General features: G+C 37.1%; 1 protein-coding gene across 2 annotated transcripts; it reads right to left on the reverse strand.

Annotated features, from left to right (window-relative positions):
• Positions 1-2,580: 2,580 nt before the first annotated feature.
• LOC129267925 (ets DNA-binding protein pokkuri-like) lies at positions 2,581-20,313 on the reverse strand. 2 transcript variants are annotated; one of them, XR_010294630.1, is made up of 9 exons: positions 19,982-20,313; positions 18,885-19,091; positions 17,466-17,534; positions 16,895-17,020; positions 15,780-16,451; positions 14,052-14,183; positions 7,151-7,400; positions 5,197-6,845; positions 2,581-4,950 (listed from the first exon to the last, which is right to left on the reverse strand). XR_010294630.1 is itself a non-coding variant. In XM_064104550.1 (8 exons), the coding sequence occupies exons 1-8, from the start codon at positions 20,136-20,138 to the stop codon at positions 6,263-6,265; spliced, it is 2,196 nt and encodes a 731-aa protein (XP_063960620.1). In that variant the 5' UTR covers positions 20,139-20,313; the 3' UTR covers positions 2,581-6,262. The 2 variants fall into 2 exon arrangements, 1 of the variants encoding a protein (XP_063960620.1); XM_064104550.1 differs by having other exon boundaries at positions 2,581-6,845.
• Between the last annotated feature and the right edge of the window lie 1,727 nt (positions 20,314-22,040).

Below are 22,040 nucleotides of genomic sequence, written 5' to 3' on the forward strand. Positions count from 1 at the left end.
TAGCACTCAAATGCCTAGTTGCGCGCTGTATAAAAGGCATGACAACATTGGTCAGATCATGCCAAGTGGATGCACACTACTGCGTAATGACCAATAAGCTTGCACGTTGCATCGTTGCATATCATGTATGCGTCGGCATTTAAGTGCGACTTAGTTTTACCGATAAGTTGCATTTGAAGTTGTACTTAAATCTTTGTGAAACACCCCCCTGGTATACAATTCTAATTTTGATAGTGAGTGGTTGGAAGCAATCCTAAATGTTTATCATAATCCCAGAATACTTAGAACACTCCTTAATGAAAATAATTCATGCTTGCTTGAAATTATATTGATTGCATTACCGCATTCTTTTGCCGGTGTGGGACCACACTATAAAAAAGAATTTTCCAGTAATATTTCTGATCTTCACTTGCTCATTACTCTGTTATTAAACATTTTTCTGAAAATCATTCGGCAGATATCATTTATTCATAGTGTTTATAATTCTGTGTAAGTTTTGTTCAATTCTGTGAACATTTTATTATCTGTTGTTAAAAGTACTAGAGTTTCAGTAAAAACATCCCGCTCCGCAAAAAATAAATGGAGAATCTGCTTTGAACCCTATTATCTACATGAGCACAGTGTGAGATGTCCTGATATACATGCACATGATAACGCTTGTTGCCACTGGTGGCTCCGGGGGGGGGGGGGGGCACATCCAGGCCATGCCCCCCCCCCCTTGACAGCCAATCAAAATTTTTAATGCAAATATACTGTTCTTACACAGGTGTGCCCCCTATGTCATTTGTACACAAGTGAGGACCTTTTTTGTAATCGGGAAAATGTGCCCCCCCCCTTTTGGAAAATGCTGGATCCAGCCCTGCTTGTTGCCCATAAAGTGAAGGTTGAATCGACAAAATAAAGAATAAATAGCCAAAGGGACAGAGAGCAAGAGAAAAAGGTTGTCTAAACAATAACCAGATAATTAATGAGATTTTAAGCTTCCAAAAGCAGAATCATTACGTCTTGAAAGTTTACGTCATAGTATTTTTCCCCACAGTAAATGTTCGAGCTGTATCCTCCAAAAGAATTACGAAATTGCGGTAAAGCAATTTTTAAGTCTTTCTGAGAAAAGGGTCCTTGTTATTGAATTAATTGAATCAAAACAGGATGGTGTTGTGCTAAAATTGAAACTTAGATTGATTTCATAATCTATTTTTAGTCTTTCCTTTGGTGTTGATTCAAAGAGAGGGAGGAAATACGAAAAGGAGACTGATAGAGAAGAGTGAATGAAAATGCATTCATGAAACGATTCGAAAAGAGATTTTAGAAAAAAAATGGTGCCGTTACAGTAGATATGTGATTGTGAGAGTGAGGTAAATGAAGATCCTGTTTGATATCAAAATGAAGAAGAAAAGCTAAATTCTATGATGTAAATAAGAATTTAAATAGTAGCAATATTAAATTTGGCTATATTGAAAAAAGAAAATAACTGGAAATCCTTGTTTCCTTTCTTGTGGAACTCACTTAACTGTCTATAAGTCTTTCTTCTCTCTTTATGTCATATCTTTAGCCCCCCCCCCTTGTAATGTTTTCCTCACCTCATCGGACGGATCCTAAAATGAAAAGAAATAAAAAACAACAATGTTGCTATTAAATTTTTTTTTTTAGCAGACCTAAAATAAACATGCAGTGTTTTTGTGAGATTATGTCAGATTTGGGCAAAGAAATTGCTCAAATTTGTATTAAATGGCTTTAAAAAAGACACTTTTGACATGTTTGACATCATAAATGAGCCATCCCATGCATGAATTTGTTTATGACGCGCAGCAGCGAAGGTATTAAAAAAAAAAAAAGAAAAGCGATCGACTGACCCAACTTTCCGATTATGGGCTCATGAGGGCTACATAACTTTTTGCTTTCAGGAGTTATACCAGTACCGGGGCCGTTTCATATTTCATAAAGCTGTTTGTAAGTGAGGAGCGACTTTAAGAGCAACTGGTGATCCTTTCTTGTGCTAAATGATAATCACTATTAAATGTAAATTGGTGATTAATTAGAGCGTAAGAAAGGTTCACCAGTCGTTCTTAACTTATGAACAGCTTTATGAAACGGCCTCCCGGTACTTCCTTGCAATTGATATTATCACACTACCCGTAGTTACATTGGGTGATTTCAAGTTCGGCTTTGGTGTTGGAAGCACATTTTGGAATGCGTAACCTATTCTGAGTTAAAACAAATAATCCAGGTGGGTGTTTCATCAAGCTGGTCGTAAATTAAGAGCGACTTTAAGAACGACTGGTGATCCTTTCTTGTGGTAAATGGTATACACCATTGGCGATGGTTCAGCGCGTAAGAAAGGTTCACCAGTCGTTCTTTAAGTCGCTCTTAGCTTACGAACAGTATTGACAGCTCAACACCTAGTGAGTGACTTTTCAGGACCAACTTCATTTTATGTCTGGTGTCATACTCATGTAAAAGTTGACCTAACACCAACACCAAGAGGTCAACACTGAACTTGAAATCACCCATTATTAGATTCCTTTCCCCATTGCCATCCATACACCACACAAAGAAGGCAAAAAACATAACAATGAAATCTTTGGTTATCACAATAATTATTTCTCTGAGTGTACATTTGGAATACAATAAATATAAAATCTTAAATTATGATCACAACTTATCTTCCCTATAAAATGCACAACAAACGTGTATTGTTCATACATGCATACCTCTTTAACAGGTGTGAATGTATATTTATAAGACGGTGAAGTGGGTCAAAATGATATAACTGGTTGCACACACACGTGACCGGTCATTTATTTGGTGGATTAATGCGTAGATTTACTAATGACCAGTGACGACATTTGTTTCACAAAGAATTCACTGTGACTTTGAGTCGCGCTCATAATTCCAGTTGCGCGCAGTATTAAACGCATCACCGCATTGGTCAAATCATGCTTAAAGAGGACGCGCACTACTGCGTATTAATCAATAAGATGAAGTGTTACATATCATGTGCATGTCATTTTTATTAATTGCATATTTCAGTTGCAAATTTACAAGTGATGGATCGATTTTAAATAAAGTAAATAAATCTATTTTTATTGATGCAAGAAGACCACTGATCAACTGTAAATTTGCTGTCAATTGCAAGACTTATGATTGATTTCAGGACCTGAACTTGACCTGCAATCAATTGAAAGTTTCTTGCAACACCCTAAAAAAATCACACTAAAATCTTTGTGACCCCCCCCCCCCCGGACATTAAACAAAATGACAGACAAACTTGGCTAGACTCTCTAAATATACCACACTGATGTCGATTCAAATTTCCTCCATCGAATCACCTCATTTGCATTGAATAACATATCAAAAGGTACATGTACATATCTATAAAGAAATCAAATTTCAATATTGCCATCTTTTTTTTTATTGAATCATGATTATAATACTCTTATGTGAAATAGCGGCTTTGACGGTTTACCAGTGTTTGCTAATATACAAAATAATAGCAGAAAACTCATTGCTTCTTCATGGAAGTGCCCACTGTATCAGCAAAGAAATGCTCTTATGCAATGTATGGATGTGGACTGCAAAAACGTTACTTCTTGGATGTTAATTGTGAAAAAAGACGCAAGGGGCTTTTTTGCACTGATGTGAAGAAATTCTTTTTAAAAGTGCTATTAGTGGAATTTCACACATTTAATCAAAGCAGATATGATCTTACAAGGTGCACAAATTGGTAGTAGTGCTAAATGCATCCCTTAGTTGATAATATGTGTGAAAATAGATGCTAAGGCCTTTTTGCACTGAGGTGACAGAATTCTTTACAAAAGCAGGGCGGTTCATGTAAGTGCTCTTAGTAGCAACTTTTATGCATTTCAAAACGGAAACGATCTTACACAATGCACCAATTCATAGTGCTAAATGCATTCTTACGTGGATATTCAATGTGTGAAAATTAGATGCTAAAGGCCTTCTCGCACAGATATGATGGATTAGAAAATCAATTATTAACAGATACATGCATGCCATCGTCCCTGATTATGACGTCAACACTTGACATCATTGGAACAATGCATTTCTTTTAAACAGTAGGAATTGTGACTTAAACTATGATACATTTTGCAGCAAGACTTTCAGTAAATATCGGTTTTGCAGAGGAATTCCAGTGGCATACAAAAGTTGCTGTTTCAATTGTGTTTAATAGTAATTGCTTTCAAGATATCAAAAGGATGCAAACAATTTTATCATACACTTGTGTCTAAAATGTGTGAGCTTAATATTTAGATTTTTAGTGTCAAGAGTGCATGCAGATAAAAATTCTTTTTCATTCCCTTGCTTTGCTGCAAAACTGAGCTAATTTGAGGCAGTAATTCAACTCTGAATATGACAAAAGTATTAACATGACTATTGAATTCCAAATAAAAAGTGAAACTTTGGCTTTTTTAATAGTTTAGGCAATCAATCTGCATACCAGTCGATGGCAGACTCTGTAACGTCAAAGCACAACAAACTGTAATTTATATAAATAAACAATACATGACTTCATAAATCCTTAAATATCAAATTTGTGATGTGGTGCACGTAAGTGCGAAAATTCATTTATTCAATTGCAATAATATTTTCTGCCAATAACGATATATACATATTAAGTTATTATCATATGCCGGGTAATAGCGGTTGAATAATTGAAATAATGATCATCATTTAAATATCCACAACTGTCCAGCAACTTTCCGTACTATCAGAACATCTGGTAACAGGTAATTTGTGAATGTACACATTGAATGAACCAAATTGTACACACCATTCCACATACAACTATTATGCTTGTACATCCCTCTCCTTCTTTCTGATAAGAGCGAATTTCACCCCCCCAAAAAAAAAAAAAAAATTATCTATTGCAAATCAATTGTAGGTTCCAAAATCAGTTATAAGTCTTAATTTGAAACTTTGCTTTTCATAGTAAGGGCCAGTTTATTATGGTAACTAAAATGGGGGCTGTTTCATAAAGCTGTTAAGAGTGACTTTAAGAATGACCGGTGATCCTTTCTTGTGGTAAATGATATTCACCATTCAATGTTCATTGGTGATTATTTAGCGCGCAAGAAAGGATCACCAGTGGTTCTTAAAGTGGCTCTTAATTTACGAACAGCTTTATGAAACGGCCCCAGTTTAGTTGCCATAATAAATTGGCCCTTACTGTGAAATGCAAAGTTGCCAATTAATTTCAAGACTTATTACTGATTTTGGTACAAACAGCTTTATGAAACACCCACCAGGGCCCAGTCTTACAAAGAGTTGATCTAATCAGTCGTAACTCTATGGAAATCCATCCGTGTCATAATTTTTTCTCCAGGAAATTTTGCAAAATGTCCTTTGTAAACAAAGGAAAACACACCAATTTGTCAAGAAATCAATGACTTTATGGATATACGTTCATATCTAGAAAAACTTTTGAACAAACATGCATTTCATATGTTGACTTTGCTGGCTTTCCATAGTTGCGATTGATCGGATCAATCGCAACAATAGATGTCCCCCCCATGAACAAAGTACAATCCTCTGCGCTGACGCCCATTTGTGGAATATACATGTAGAGTACATTACATCATGACCATTTGTAAAAAAAAGAAAAACTCTTTCCATTCTTTACATATCATACAATCAGCCAAAACTATGGAAAGCCAGCAACGTCAACATCTAAAATACTAGGTACATGTATGCTACATATTCATATAATGTTTTCTTGAAAATTCAGTGTACTTCTCTTAGTTCACAAAGGACATTGTGCAAGTTTCCTGAAAGATGATTATGACATTGATGGATTTCCATACAGTTGAGGTTGATCCGATCAATCGCAACTTTGTAAGATGGGGCCTCTGTGACAAGAACTTGCCCATAGAGACTGCTTGCTTTTATGGGCTGCTTTCCTTGTCTTCCTTTCATGGTCTTTGCAGACTGGTTTCACTGTAATACAATTATGCTGCAGGAATATTGTAGAGCGCTTACAGAGATCTGATAAAGCAGTTGATAAGCGCAGCTACATAACACAAGGAAGTATAATTATTAGTAGTCGTAGTAGTTGTATTACAAAAACACAGCTATGAATATGCAATTACATGATTTCCAACGTTTTAACTGTGAGATTATGTTCTGATTTATGAGATGCATATGATTTACACTGTGCTTCATGAATTTGTATGTCTTTGATGACATCTCCATGCCCCAAAACAGACTCCTCAACTGCTGCAATACAAATAGTCCTTGCTTTTATCTAGCATTCCATTTCCGGTGACTGGGGTCTACTACTCGGTTCCTCTTTGACCTTTAACCCTTCAATTTTGGTCTCCGACGTTCCGGAGTTAGCGGCTTGCCACTGTGCCGTCAGCGCCATCATGGACACGCCTTCCATCTGATGCGTTGCGACGGCGACGGGGTCATCGCCAGCTACAGGGGGCGATGGGGAGGGGGTGGATGAGGTCGAGGCCATGTGAACGGACGACCTCTGACCTATGGATGAACTTGGACATGAGTCTTCGTGGTCGGGATAGAGGCGGTCCGTCGAGTGCGGAACTTGAGTGGGCAGACCATACATTCTATTTGAACCAAGCGATGAGGGTGTCATCAATGAGGGCATCATCGTTGAGGACATCATGGCCGATGAATGCATCGACATCGACGTCGCTGTCGAAGGGGTTGATGACATGACCAGCGGCGAGGTCGACGATGCCGTCGAGAAGGGATGGATTGGTGAGGCCTGTGATCCCGTGACCTCGGAATGTTCTGGATTGTCCTTATTTCGGGCCATCTTTGAGAAGCGTTGGCTGTTGGCAATATCTTTAGGGTCTTGCAAAAACCTGAAGCAATAGAAATTGAGAATTGCGTCGTTGAGAAAGAACTGAAGACATTTGCACTAAGAAACACAACGTAACAAAACATAGAAGGAAAATACTTGCTCTATAAGGGTGAAGTCATGCGCCGTTGCATGCTGAAAAAAGTGATCTAAATAAAAAAAAAAAATCCTATTCCCTTTGTATAAGTTTACAATTCAGCTGATTATCCATCATTTTTGTAGAGTTCTTAACCTCCCTGTTGCTTATTGCCTGTTGCTGTGATTACGAATGATAATCCAACATCTTTCATTATGACTAGGACTACACACCTATAGGTGAGCTTCTGGCCCTGTTCCTTCTGCAATATCCCCATTTTATAGTAGTAGCGGAGCGCCCTCGAGAGTTTCTCGTAGGTCATGTTGGTTCTGTTCTTCTGCAGTCCCCAGAGATTGGCGATTTGGACCGGGTCCAGGATCCGGAAGACCCTTTCCCGCCGGTCCTCCCATCTGATGTATGGCATGTAGGTCTTATTCTTTAGGAGTTGGACCAAGAAGTCCCAGAGAAGACGACAATCCCCACCTATTTCAAAAGACAGATTAAAGATTATTTAAGAAAGATGATCATATACTGATAAGTATACAAGCAGAGTTAAGGCAAGACACAGGGAATTTGAATAATCAATGTCCTTTTGTAAGTACATGTAACTTAAGCCATTTTTTTGAAGCCATCTTGGAATTTGTACTTACAGAACAAATGACTGTCCTTGTAACCCGTCCAAAAGTATTATTTCACACCTGAAATCACAGTGTAGACACCGGATCCATATCTCCCAGGTGGATTTAAATAAAGAATGTCCATTTATAAGTAAAAACATCAGCCATTTTAGACTCCATTTTTGGAAGCCATCTTTCTGGGATTTTATTTACATACTGAACCACTGACTGTCCTTGTAATTTGTTCCAATTTATAAAACGTTGTGAGCGAGCAAAAATGTTGACATTTTTATTACAAAAATCAAATTTTGTCAAAATATTCAGAAAATTTCATTGAATCTTTTCAAATACTGTCTCGCTGACGACAAATAGAAGAGCAGTGGTGGAGTGGTTCTGGCTCTCGTCTCGTAAACAGAGGGTCATGTGTTTGAATCCCAACGTTCTAGCGTTCTTTGGCAAAACTGTCCCATTTTGACATAAATTTCTTCAAGTTTAGCTTTTGTTTTGTAGCAACATACATTCAATCTATTGTTAATGAATATTATTATGCACAATTAAAGACTCTGAAACATGTTCTCAATTTTGTTGAAATAAATTCCACATTTGTTATCTGTAATCTGTACTGAGCCACTAGCTAACACTAGAGGGTCAAGGTTAGCAATCATCTAGGTAGAGGATTCAGCTTCATGTACATGTATACAGTGGCGTACCTAGGATTTTCCACAGGGGGGGGGGGGGGCAAATTCGTCCGCCCAAAAAATTGACAAGCACAAAAAAAAAAGGGTCTTCAAGTTCAAAGGAGGGGGCCACTTGTGGGTCGTCAGGGATAAGTTTTGACTCGTCAGGGGAGCAGTCGGACTCCCCTGCCCCCCCCCCCTTAGGTAGGCTAGTGCATGTATACCTTTGCTGTTAAGCTATTTAGAACTGATCATTAGTCTAGCTTTAACATAGAGTACTGAAATGTGACGTCATCAATTTTAAAATTTTGCATTTCAGCATTTTTTGATAACATATTTTGGTAGAGCATGATGAAATACCTCCACTACCAGAATTTGTTGCGAATCGGTCCTTGGAGGCCTGAGATACGACCTCATGAATACAATAGCCCCATTGAAGTCAATGTATTATTGGCCTGGTTCTAAAAGGCCAATTATACATGGACTTCAATGGGGCTAATTACGTATTCATGAGGTCATATCTCAGGCCCCCAAGGACCGATTGTCCAATTTGCAACAAATTTTGGTAGTGGAGGCATTTTATCATGCTCTACCAAAACATGGTATCAAATATTCTGAAATGCAAAAAAAGTTTTTTGTGACGTCATCACTTCGGTACTCTTATATCTATTAGATTATTTTGGGGGGAGATTTGAGGAGATTTGGGGAGGGACATAACAGTGTCCATCTTAATTTGTTTAAATTTGATTAAAAATTACTCACTCTAATTTTAGCTCTCCTGATTATATGTGATCATGTATACCAATCATTTCATGCATATGAAACTATAAACAGGTATTTCCCTTTTAAAACCTACTCCACGCACTGCATAAGAGCCCATACATGAATAATGTTTCCTAACCTTGAAAAGCAATTAAGCGCAGGGAATGTATGATCACATTAACACAATATGAGCATAAATGCTCTGTTTATTTCATCTAGCACTACGTATTAAAGCGTTCTAATTCTTCCTCCATATTTCTGATAATTGTTATTCTATTGCTTTTCTCAGAATATCTCCCACGATATGGCATTGAACAGGATATCTATTTTGCAGAAGTACCAAAACGGAAACGCAAATTTATTTTGATCCTTCAAAAACCACAATACCCCTTTTACATTCATCGTCGAAGGGTATCGAATGCAGATTAAGCCCGGGTCATCGGACCAACACCTATTTAAGCCTGGCTCACAACTTGTGTCTTTGGCCTGTGTTTGCGTCACTTTGTGGCATACTGCCAGAACACAGGAAGGTTCACTTTTTGCAGACTCTGCCGACTAAAACGAGCCATTTCTTTGAATTTCAGGAAATAATATTACTTCCCATGTTTGCTATGCTATTTAGGGGGAGGATTCATGAGGAAAATTCAACACGGTTCTGTAGAGTTCTAAGTAAAACCTGCTTCACTTTGTTTAAAATTCAACTGAAAAAATATATATAATGCAAAATTGTGAAAAAATACAAGAAAAATATTCCTTGAATTGCAGTGCTCAATATACCTAATGAAAGCAAAATGTGGAAGTGATTAAAAGGGAGAGAGAGAAAATATATTTTACAATTACATGTACATGGAAATAACCTTTATACATGTATACAGATTTATATGTCATGTACAGATATATAGTGATGAATGAATATGAAAATGCCCACTGCACAAGAAATTCAGGAAAGACGTACAGATTTCCTGGAAAACTGTCTTGAAAACAGAACCACTCACTTTCTGCCAAGTACATGTAGTCTAATCATTCAGACTTCTTAAAGAAATTATATTGTTCAGAGAAATACTGGTACTCGATGGCAGGGGTATCCCAGAGTCAATGTTCCTTACCAAAATGTGTTGCAATAAAGTCAAAGGGCAAATCAATAAAATGCTCACCCTTTTTTTTTTTACATCCGGCCCCCATTTTTCTCATGCTTACTTCACCTCTGAGTTCTGCCTATCAAAGTCATGATCATTCAATAGCATCACAGACGGTCATAAGAATCGGAAATAGGAGACAAATGATGTCAGGAATATATGGGTTTGAATGTGCACTTTATGGAATTGCCCCACACAATATTATACAAATAATACACGTAAGCGCGTGCATGCACGGCCAAATAATGAATGATGTGGGAGAAGAGCCAATGGATATACCGCACCGAGGTCCTCTATGCACAAGAATGCGTGTATTGTTTGTATTATACCCCCCCCCCCCCCCCCCCCCCCGTCATCCATGTTACTGAGTTGCCCCGAATGCTATATTTGATCTAAATTCTAGATAATTCCAGAACTCGCAATATCCTGCACTCGGACGTCAGATGGCAAGGATAGTGTATTTAGGATGCAATAATGCAATTCGCTGAATATCATGTGATCCGATTCAGACCAATCAGATTACAGAACATTCTTGGGAGTTGTATAATTCGGAATATGAATATATGTAATTTCTATAGGTTTCCATGGTGAAGGAGAAAGAGTGTAGATGCTCCAAAGTACATCACGTATAAATAGTTCAATAATTATTTCCTTGCATAATGGGCAAAATTGAGACCGAGATCCGTATTATTAAGGTCAGCATTCTAAATTTCAATAATCATAACATTTTGTTGAGAGTGCATTCATACAGAGTATAAATTTGATTAGTGCCATTAACAAGCGCATGAAAAGTGGTTTCCCATTCAATTTTTTTTGAAAATATGATTCTGAGACAACATGAATGATCACTTAAACCAAACCTAAAATAATTTTGCCATTTCATCAATAAGAACTTGTTCATCATCCTCTACATGAATTACATTTTTTTTCACTATGATTCTTGGAAAATATTAATTATCACTGGAACCTAGCCCAAAACAATTCTGCCATATCATCATGAAGAATAATTTCATCATCATCTACATGTACTTGTCTGCAAACCACAAAGGTTGTTTGTGTACGTGCGCTATGTTCAGTATAAACCACAAGGGGGAAGTGGTGCTATTTTTAGAACTTGGGGATTTCGTCAGCTTTGCCGGGAACATTTCCCTCGGCCATGCCTCACAAGGGGTTGCCATTGATCCGATTAACCACAACAATGGAAAACCAGCAACGTTAACATCTAAAGGCGACCGCACACCTTACGACTGGTCTGCGACCCGATTTTGGAACAAATCGCATTTTGCTAATTTTCTGAAGATGTGAATGGAACTTATCATTTTATTTGAGGTTAATATTAATTGAAAGAATACTAGTATAACCATTTTGAAAGATTGCAAGCCTTTATTTTGGAGTAAAAGCCAAATTAGTTTCAAATCGTAGTCAATCGTACGACTGCTATGACGTCATTACGACTAGATATTAAATTCGCTTTTATTCTAAGAAGGATGATAGCATAGTCACGAATTTTATCATACATGTAGGTATTCGTACGATGATTTAGAACATTACACAGTAAGATATTCCAAGTCTCAATATAAGCATAAAATTGTATTACATTTTATTCTGAAATCGGGTCGCAAACCAGTCGTAAGGTGTGCGGTCGCCTTAAGATGCGTGCTAGTTCAAAAAAATTCTAGATATGATATATATTCAAGGGATGGTCCGGGCTGAAAACATTTATATCTAAATAAATAGAGTAAAGTTCAGAGAGCAAATTGCTGAAAATTTCATCAAAATCGGATAACAAATAACAAAGTTATTGAATTTTAAAGTTGATAAATATTCATCGCTAGAGGGTATTCATTTGTCTTGCAATCTACTATGGTCAACAAGGAAATTCGTGATCACTCTCGCAAAAAGTGTTCACTAGCTAAATATTGTGTGAAAACAGATCATACATGTATGTACATCATCATGAATATTCATTAGGTGGGCTGATGATGTCACATCACCACTTTCTTTTTTCTTATGTTATTACATGAAATCATAAATGTTTCATTTTTTTTATACATGTGTAAATAATGTGTCTCCGTTATGATGAAATAAGTTGCGGCAATAAATAACTAATGCATTTAATCAGTTGCCAATCCAATTGTTTATTCTTGGTAGAAAAATTTTGAATAAACCTAATTTCATATAATAAAATACAAAAGTAAAAGTGGGATATGACATCATCAGCCTACCTAATGGATATTCATAAAGAAATGCCTAGAACTGTTTCACTAGAATCATGCAATTCTTGAAAATTCAATAACTTTGTTATTTGTTATCCGATTTTGATCAAATTTTCAGCATTCTGCTCTGTGAATTTTACTCTATTCATTGAGATAGAAATATCTCCAGCCTGGACCATCCCCTTAATACATTCATCGCTGTCTGGACAATTATTATAGTGTGTACTCCTCTTTGCTTACAAAGGACACTGTATGAATTCTCTGCAGGAAAAAATTATGACAATGGTGGATTTCTACATGTATAAAGTTGAGGTTGATCCGATACATGTAAATCATAACTCTTTAATATAAGATAGGACCGAGATCTCCTTGCACAAAGCTTCAAAATTGATTGCAGAAAAGATTTTAACCATTTATTACAGGGAATAATTTACCTGTTATCGCAATTTGCTCCACATTTTTGAAAGACTGCTATGCATATTAAGTCTTTTGTATAGCATATTTTTACATAGGACTTTACATTACTTAGTTGAGAGCTTTTCTCTTATGACCAAAAAATGCTATTCAAATTTGTAAAGCAAAATTATTCCCTGGATTGCGTTGGTAATTAGGTGCAATCAATCTTATCAATGTATGATTAATCGCAAAGCTTCGTGTTATAAGCCCTCGTTTGGCATAGATTTTCGTTTACGGTCATGTGCGAGCAGGAAGAAGAAACCAAGAAATGGCAACTACCGTGTGAAAAAAAAAAAAATTGACACCTCATTAATCCCCAATTTAAAGGGAAAAATATGTCATGAACGCATACTAATAAACTAATATATTTCTGAGTGGAAAGAAGCTTTTTTTATACTTGGTAACAAAATTATTTTGAAATGAATGCATTGAATAGTGAGTTTATGTGTTATCATTCAAGTATATTCACAATACGTACTACACTGCTGGAAATGGTGGATTATTGGTAATAAACCTGGCCAGATATAAGTAGTTGAAAGGAGAATGAAACTCTTGGAGCAAGTTAGCTTTTGTGAAAGCAGAAAAATCAAAGAATAAGATCAACAAAAGTTTGAGTAAAATAGGACTAGCAATAGAAGAGTTATGAGCATTTGAATGTTGAGATCACTAATGCTATGGAGATCCTCCCATTGGCAACGCAACCAAGATCTATGATATCACAGATGAACAACTCTACCCTTTTGGACACTGAAAATATACCCCAAAACATATCTTTTTGCTCATTCTAATTATATGACAAACGATTCATCAATGATATAATGTTGTGAAACCTCTGTACTTGTCCTCTCATAAAGAGAACACCTCACCTTGTGATAGATTCTATAAAAGTGAGAATATAAGTGAAATAAATACTAAAGCAATGAGGGAGTTGTATGTGTGTGACATCACAGATCTTGGTCGCATTGCCAATGGGAGGATCTACATGGCATTAGTGATCTCAAAATTCGAATGCTCATAACTTTCTAATTATTCATTCAATCTTCCTCAAACTTTCAACAATATGTTTCTTTGATTTTTCTCTTTGATATGGATTCAGCTGGTTTCAAGGGTTTCATTCTCCTTTGAGGACTTGAGGTGGGGCTATTAAGGCTACTAGTTCGTTTGGCCTGTAATATTAGCCCACGGATACCCGTAAATGCTCATTATGTACCCTTACATGTATATCACTTAGTGCAAATCTAACATCGTTCGAAGCAGAATAATCTATTACCTGCAGCCTTGCGCGTCTCAAACCCGTCCTCGTCGAGTAGAAAGACGTCGTCTGGATCCATGCTCCGTCGCCGCGGCATTGACGAGATGCTACCGGGATGATGAGGGCTCTGACTGAGACTATCAGCTATACCTGGGTTGAGAGAGGCAATTATGATCAAATGTAACTATAAATTGTGGTTGTTATTAAACCTATTGGCCCATATTCTAAACTCCAAAAATTTAATTCCAATCCTTGGTCTAAGTTGTAGTTTATCTATGGATATAACATTGTGACATAAGTCTCTAAAAGTTCGGGTTCATTTCAATTTACCAGCGCATTTGACACTTAAATCAATTATGGCCGCATAAATTAAATCAAACAAAACAAATCCAAACAAAAGAAAACCGAATCGAATAAAAACAAACCAAAATGAAATTGACCATATTCAAATCTGAATGATGAACTATAAAATGAATTTAATATAAATGAATTAATATAAATGAATTCAATTGAATTCAATTAATTGTATATAATATCCCAATACAGTTTATCAAAGGACAGGTCCACCCCGACAAAAAGTTGATTTCAATAAAAAAGAGAAAAATCAAACGAGCATAACATTAAAAAATTCATCAAAATCAGATGTAAAACAAGAAAGTTATGACATTTTAAAGTTTCGCTTAATTTCACAAAACATTTATATGCACATCCTGGTCTGTATGCTAATGAGGAGACTGATGACATCATCCACTCACTATTTTTTTGGTATTTTATTATATGAAATAGGAAATATTCTAATTTTCTCCTCATTGTCAAGTGAAACAACGATTAATTCCTCCCTGAACATGTGGTATTAGCATTGTTTAATATACTATACGGTTCAGTCAAGTTGGTCCTTATTGTCAAATCTGTAAAAGATGAAAGATTGTATATTTCAAACAATAAAAAACAAAAGAAATAGTGAGTGAGGGACATCCTTGACTGTCTCATTTGCATGTCACTGAGTTGTGCATATCACTGTTTTGTGAAAAATAAGCAAAACTTTAAAATGTCATAACTTTCTTATTTTACATCCAATTTTGATGAAAGTTTCAGTGTTATGGTAGTTTGATTTTACTCAATTTATTCAAGTCAACATTCATCTGGGGTGAACTTGACCTAATTCTGACTATACATGTACATGTAGATGTTTGATATCAGTTGGGTTAACCTGGAGTCCACATTTTCCGTTTTAAACACCTTGGTTCTAAACATTACATTCTGTGGTCTCGGTTGACATACATTGTAATAACATAAGGTAAAGCAACTGTAGATAGTGAAAATATTAAAAAAACAAAAAAAACAAAGCAAAGCTCAGCGAATGCATGCTAAACACTGCAAGTAGGTTTGGTGGGCTGATTTTTTTAAACTTTTTTTTAAATTTTACTTTTTAATAAGTACAGTTTTGTTTTATTGGATTTTCATGATGAAATTCTTCACATTTTCGATACCTCACAAAACTGGGGACTCTAGGTGAATCTTTAGAATACACCTCTGATTCAGAGTCTCTTGATGCTGTGATTAATTTCCAAAAGTCCATTGAACCAGGGAAAAAATAGAACAGGGCTCGGGGCGATTAAGCCCCCGAAATGCTATAAAGAGCTCCGGAAACTCCCCATTCATTGCAATATTAAAGCTTATCCAATGTTGCAGATTTAGGAAGCCTCTGAAAATAAAATATTAAGTTTTTGCCTGCATGGAACTGACCTTCTGCACCACCTGTGCTATTTCTCCTCTGCTGTAACCTGGAAAGAATCGCCGACCCTGCTACTAGACTAGGTACCGTACACGGCACCTGAAGCGTTGGTAAACCGCTATGACTATAAAGTCCTCCCATACTGATCAAGGCTCCGGTACTGTGTCGCTCCACTCCGTACGTGGATGGGGCCCTCCCTGTCGCGAGTCCGTCGTCGGAGCTCAATCTCCGTCGCCCGAGGAGCCGTGGATGCGAGTGAGGATGCAGGCTCTGGTGCGAGCCCTGATGCAGGTTCTGCTGCTCTATCCGCTCTGCCGTGTTGGCGCGATGCCGGAGCTCAATGTGGCCTGTGTTGACTTGCGGGAATGCTGACGCGACCCCGCCAGGATGGCCATACTCCATCCGAAGCCGCTTTGTCGGAGAAGGCGGAACTGCGGTGGTATCCATCACTGACTCACTCAGACCGTCCTGTAGGCTTTTCCCGCCAAGGTGTCGCGGGGACTGTTTCTCAAACATGCGCTGGGGTGAGCTACGGTTTGACGAAGTGAGGGTAATCATGGGTGGTACATTTACACGACGGTAGTGGGGCGCAGAAGCAGGGTTGTTGGTTGCGGCTAGTCGTAGGTCCTCTGCCGTGTCGGGTGAACTGTGACCTGAATCACTGCATGGGGTGTTAGGCTTTTCTGAAATAAAATAATAAAACAGTTTACTACTTTTGGAATTTCTCTTTGGGTATCTCTCTTTCGAAGTTGAGTAAAATGACAAAATCAATGTTCATGGAGTGTTAGGTTTTTGTCAGTGTTTTTTTATACTTAATATTGTTATAAGCTACCGGAATCCTTACTTCTGATTGGCTCAGAACAATTTTGTCAGTAAAACGTCCCTCATAGAATTTGCTGAACAATGTTTTAGATAAGAAGGGATCATGGTTGACACATCATGAAAATGTGAAAATTTTACTTCTTGACTTCAACATTTTGTTTTAAAAAGTAAGGTAAGACTATAAACCTGTCACTGAGCCAAAGGGGTTGGGGTGAGTGACAGAGTAAGAAATTAAAATATACACTCTCGCTCAGTTCTTGTTTTGCGGAGGAACTATTGAGATATCATGTCTACAGTATAGTACCTGGCTGAGCAGAAAGATCGATTGGTAAACGTGGACTGGAGTTTGAGGGGGGTATCGTCAAGTTCCCCTGGTATCCTAGCGTTTCTTGCGATGATCCTGAGACATTCTGACTTTCCGAAGATCCACCTTCAAAGGGAAGGAATATGATGTTGAAGATAACTTCCATTAACGGTTTAATGAATAATGAGTTTCAATAAAATAAAACTAATGGCTACCAAGTGCTCTTATGAAGTCCCTATGGCCCTTTTAATAGCGATCAATGATTTAAGGGATAGAGCAACGTCTATCTGGCGCTACGCAGAGGCTGAATTTTCATTCTTTTAAATTTCAAGAACAAAAAATTAAAAATAATTTCAGCTAAAAATAACTGCAAAAGAATCAGTAACTACTCAGTAATAAATAGGAAAAGCATGGAATTTTGAAATTAGACGGGTAATCTTCCAAACAATGATTAATATATGTGCCCGTGTGTGCTTATCTGTGTTTGTAATTTTGAGGGAATTTCAGTGTACTCAATTACTAACTATTTTCACTGTTTCACAAGTTTCTTTAGAGGCTCAAGTCTACTTACTTATTCTGTTAAACTGAGGGTCAGGTGATCTTCTCGGTTCTGAAGAATTCGGATGATAAAACCGGCATTCTGGAGGAAAAGTAATATTCATAAAGAACATTGATAAGTCTTTAAATAATGATATACATAAATCATATACCTCATTGCTTGTACAAAGTCAGAAACATGTTCAGCCGTAATGCATCATCCAAATATACCACAAAAACAACCCATCTTCAATCATTTTCAAACCACATTCAAAGATAAAAGATTGAGCCATCATAAGATAAATTAAAAAAAAAACATATTTGAAAATGTAATTAAAATCCAAACTGTGCATAATGACCAGTATTATAGCTATGGTCAGCAGTGGATGGGCCCAACTGGCACAGAAGATTTCTGACCACCACTCATCATGATAAAACACTGCTTCTGACCGCCACTAATTTTCAAATGAAAAACGTTTCAAACACAACTCCTTTCAAAGAAGAATCGCACTTCTGCTAATTTCCGTGTTCAATCTTGTTTTATTAATTACATGATGTTTCAATCCTTTTCAGCTTAACACAATTTACTATGCCTCCATAAACCGTGTATTGCCATAAAATTGCGATAAACACTAAGAATTCTCAAGCTAGAACGCCGATAGTGTCTGACCACCAGCAGCCTAGTTTTTAATGTAATATTCTTGCTGAAAATGTATTTCCTGGTCCGTGATAACAATAGAATTCTTTCAAAATAAAAAAGGTCAATGACATCCTTGGGACCTTAGGCATGGATGTAGTTTACTGTTATGACTGGTGGGAGTGTCGTGGTCTAGTGGTTCTTGACTCTCGCCTTCCTTTTCAGAGGGTCGTGGGTTCCGTGGGTTCTGTGGGTTCGAACCCCAGCCCAGCCCAGCTGAAAATTCATTTCCTGGTCCGTGATGATAATAGGATTCTTTCAAAATAAAAAGGTCAATGACAGCCTTGGGAGCTTAGGCATGGATGTAGTTTACTGTTATGACTGGTGGGAGTGTCGTGGTCTAGTAGTTCTGACTCTCTTTCAGAGGGTCGTGGGTTCGAATCCCAGCCATTCAAGAGACAGAAATGTTAAGTAAAGGAAGATGATGAAAGGAATGAAGCGGCATTTAAGATTTTGAATCCTTTTCTTCATAATTTTTTCTGTCTTTTTCAAAAGCGTAAAATGATGCATTTGGCAGTGATATGCACTAAAGCACAACTGGTGATCCTTTCTTGTGGTAAAAGATATACAGCAAAATGAGCAAATCTTCAATGATGTTGATTTTAATATCACCTAAAGAAAGGATCACCAGTCATTTGCAAAGTCATTTGCAAAGTCATTCCTAACTTCCAAACAGATTAATGAAACATCCACCAGGTTAAATGCCAATATGTGCTGTATAATATAAAGCCATTGGGTATCCCCTTTTAAACTCACCTTTACGGAACAGTTTCTGAAGAAGTTCGTAGAGGATATCGCCACACTCTGGCGCCCGGTCGCAAAACGATTGCTTGGGCATGAGGCACAGGGCTTTCCCATTCATGGTGAACTTCTCGGCATTGACGCTGTCGAGGGAGAATTCCTCTTGGCACCATTTTAACCAGTTCAGGACTTCCTCCCTGGACCATTTCACTGGGTCCTGGTCTAGGAAAAATAGACCAAATAAAACATAGTCCAGTACATGTGAATATTACAATATCACTTCGCCAGCTATCATAAATCAGGGATACCACTTACGTTTGATAATAATAATAATACATGAGATTTATATAGCGCACTTTCCATCTTGAGTAGATGCTCAAGGCGCTTCAGAGCAGAATGACAAAAAATATTTACATATGATACATGTCTGAACAATAAGTCAATGTCTATCAAAAAGCACTCTTTATAAACAGGTATAATATTTTTTTAAAGTCTGAAAATCTTTTAGAATGACCTCTTCCTACATGAAAAATGTGTTTTCTATGGTTGATGTCTGAAATCAGACTTCAGTTTGAAAAGTGGCATTTCTGATAAATTGGTTTATTTCAAATTCTCAATAAAAGCAAATTACACACAATTCGCACTGTAGAAATCAGTATACTCTGTATTATGTAAAGAAAATAAGAAAAATGAGAAGAATATGTGAGGGAGTCAGTATAGGCCAAAGGCCTTACAAAGACTGGGCTCCTGAAACCATAAGATAATAATTATAGGAAAAATAGACAGTACTCAAAGACAACTACAGATATGGGTGGGTGGTAAATATTGGTGTTCTCATTATATTTCAGGGCTTATCGGCATCAATAAATTATTGCATTTTTTATTTGTCTTTGAAAGAGGCAAGAGATGGGAATTGTTCACTTTGTTGGAAAATCATTTACAAGAAAACCCATGTCAGCAATTAATCTACTTCTGAGTTTATTCTTATGGAAGCACATATCGTTATATTCAGCAATAGAATTGCCATCGGAATAACAGCAGTCAGAGAAATTATTATCCGACTGCAAGGAGAGATTTATGTGGAAGAATAAAGATTCGGAGTTGACCCTTACTCGTAGGCATGGGAGAATTGGTCTGTAGGACCATCGTGTCGCTGGCCTTCTCTGCTCCGACCGACGGACGCTGCTGATGGTGATGGTGATCCTGCATCATGGGAGGCGGAGAGTGGTGGTGCTGGTGCGGAACCTGTCTGGTGGATGCCTGCTCCATGACTGCCTGACTTTTAGTGGCAGCGGTGGGATCGGTTCTTGGTCCTGGGCAGTTCCTGGTGGATGGGTCCTGGTCTTGTGAACCTGAAGGACTCTTAAGATGCTGTCAGAAGGCGTCGCTTCCTAAGACATCTTTCTCAGATCATCAGGTGGAATGGACACATCTGAATAGATCTGCATAGTTGAAAAAAAGACAATAATAGATATTACCTGACCAAAAAAATACTGGCTATCCAAATAAAAACCTTCCACTGCAGCAAGGTGTTTATCTGCATTTGCCACTCTACCCCCTGGTGTAGTAAATGTATACCCTGTCAAAAGATTTTGTTGTTGTTGAATTCTTGAGTGCTTGATCAAGTTTATGCTACAGCTGGGGTAATACATGTAGTATGCAGCACTTTGTGTTAAGCACTATATAAATGTTGCATATTATTATTTCTAAAATTGCAACCACTACTACAAATACAACCACCATTTCTACCACCACAATCACTACTTCTTACTACAACTTACTTCTACTATTTAATACTACTATTGCTAATCCTTACAATGCGTTAAATCTATCAAACAAAATGAGAATCAAGAACAGATTATAACCAAATTAGAGAGACCTACATCAAAACAATGCATCATTTTGATATAGCAAGAAAAAAAATTGCTTCAACAAATAGCTACATGTAGTTTATACTACAAGCATTTTGAATTCCAAAAGTATCTTTCACACAAAACATTTCAAAAACATACAGAGCAAGCACAAATCTCAAAACACACTTTTATAATGCACACCTAGCAACATAATTCCACAATAAGGAAATAAATAACTCACACCAAAATGTAATTTCCTCTTTCACAAGCCCATCTTAAAAGTCAAATTGTTGGATCGGACATTCCTCTCTCTTCTATCCTCCCGCCTTTTCTCCACTCTACTATTATATATGTGTATGTATATTTACATAGATATTATTATACCTTTGTCATATATCTGAAGCTCATTGGTCAAGGGGTATTGTAATTCTTCATACATGCTTGATACGAATTATCATAAGTAGGTTCTTGGAATTGTTTGCACAATGTAAAGTGATTGGGGGGGGGGGTTCGGATGAGCTATACAATAAAGTGATTTCTTTTTTTGTGTGTGTTCAGTTCAGGAATATTGTTCGTAGATGCATGGCTCTTATATCATAAAAGATTCTTATGAAATAAAAAAGAATCAAATCAGAGAATTGTACAAATTATGTATGAAAAACAAAAGAATGCCGAAATTAGCGTTAGAAATACATGTACATGAGGGCGACGGGCCATTTCACCCTCATGACGGCCCCAATTGCCCACTAATATTCCCCCGAAATGCAAGCATTGCGGCAACTATTCTTTCTAGAGTAGCCCAAGATCGTCACAAACAATTCAAGTTTATTCAGAATTTAATCAATATTCTAACGATGGAAGGATAATGATATTTTCTTTTACTGCGTAATTGCTCATTACCCCTAAAACGTAGCATAAGAATAAAAGAACTAGCCCCCCAAAATTCTGTGATCGCCCCAATGTGGGAAAAAGCTAGCCCCTGAAAAATAAAATTATTTCCTACCCAGACAGCAATGCAGAATATTTATTAACTTAAAACAAATATGTTCAGGCTACGTTTAATCTTTCTTTCTTCCAAGAACTTAACGCCCCTTGATGAGAGCAAAGAGTACAGCATAGAGCGGAGAAGAGTCAATAATTTTTTTAATCATTATTCCAAAGTGTTTGACAGCTTAGAAATATGTTTAGGCTAGATATAATTTGTACTATACATGTATATGTACACCTGTTTGTGGGTTGCAAAGGCTGTGCTCTTTATTTGTCAGATAATTCTCTAGTACTTACTTAACATTCATTGAACAGCATATATACACTGTAC

This window comes from Lytechinus pictus, chromosome 9 (assembly GCF_037042905.1).
Source record: "Lytechinus pictus isolate F3 Inbred chromosome 9, Lp3.0, whole genome shotgun sequence".
Classification (NCBI taxonomy): Eukaryota; Metazoa; Echinodermata; class Echinoidea; order Temnopleuroida; family Toxopneustidae; genus Lytechinus; species Lytechinus pictus.

Bases quoted from the DNA above. Each gene is read 5' to 3' on its own strand.
- LOC129267925 (XM_064104550.1), bottom strand. From the start codon at position 20,138: ATGGAGCAGGCATCCACCAGACAGGTTCCGCACCAGCACCACCACTCT. The intron at 19,092-19,981 runs GTAAGGGTCAAC...TATTTTTCCTAG, and splicing joins CAATTCTCCCATGCCTACGA to ACCAGGACCCAGTGAAATGG. The intron at 17,021-17,465 runs GTAAGTAGACTT...TTCCCTTTGAAG, and splicing joins CCCTCAGTTTAACAGAATAA to GTGGATCTTCGGAAAGTCAG.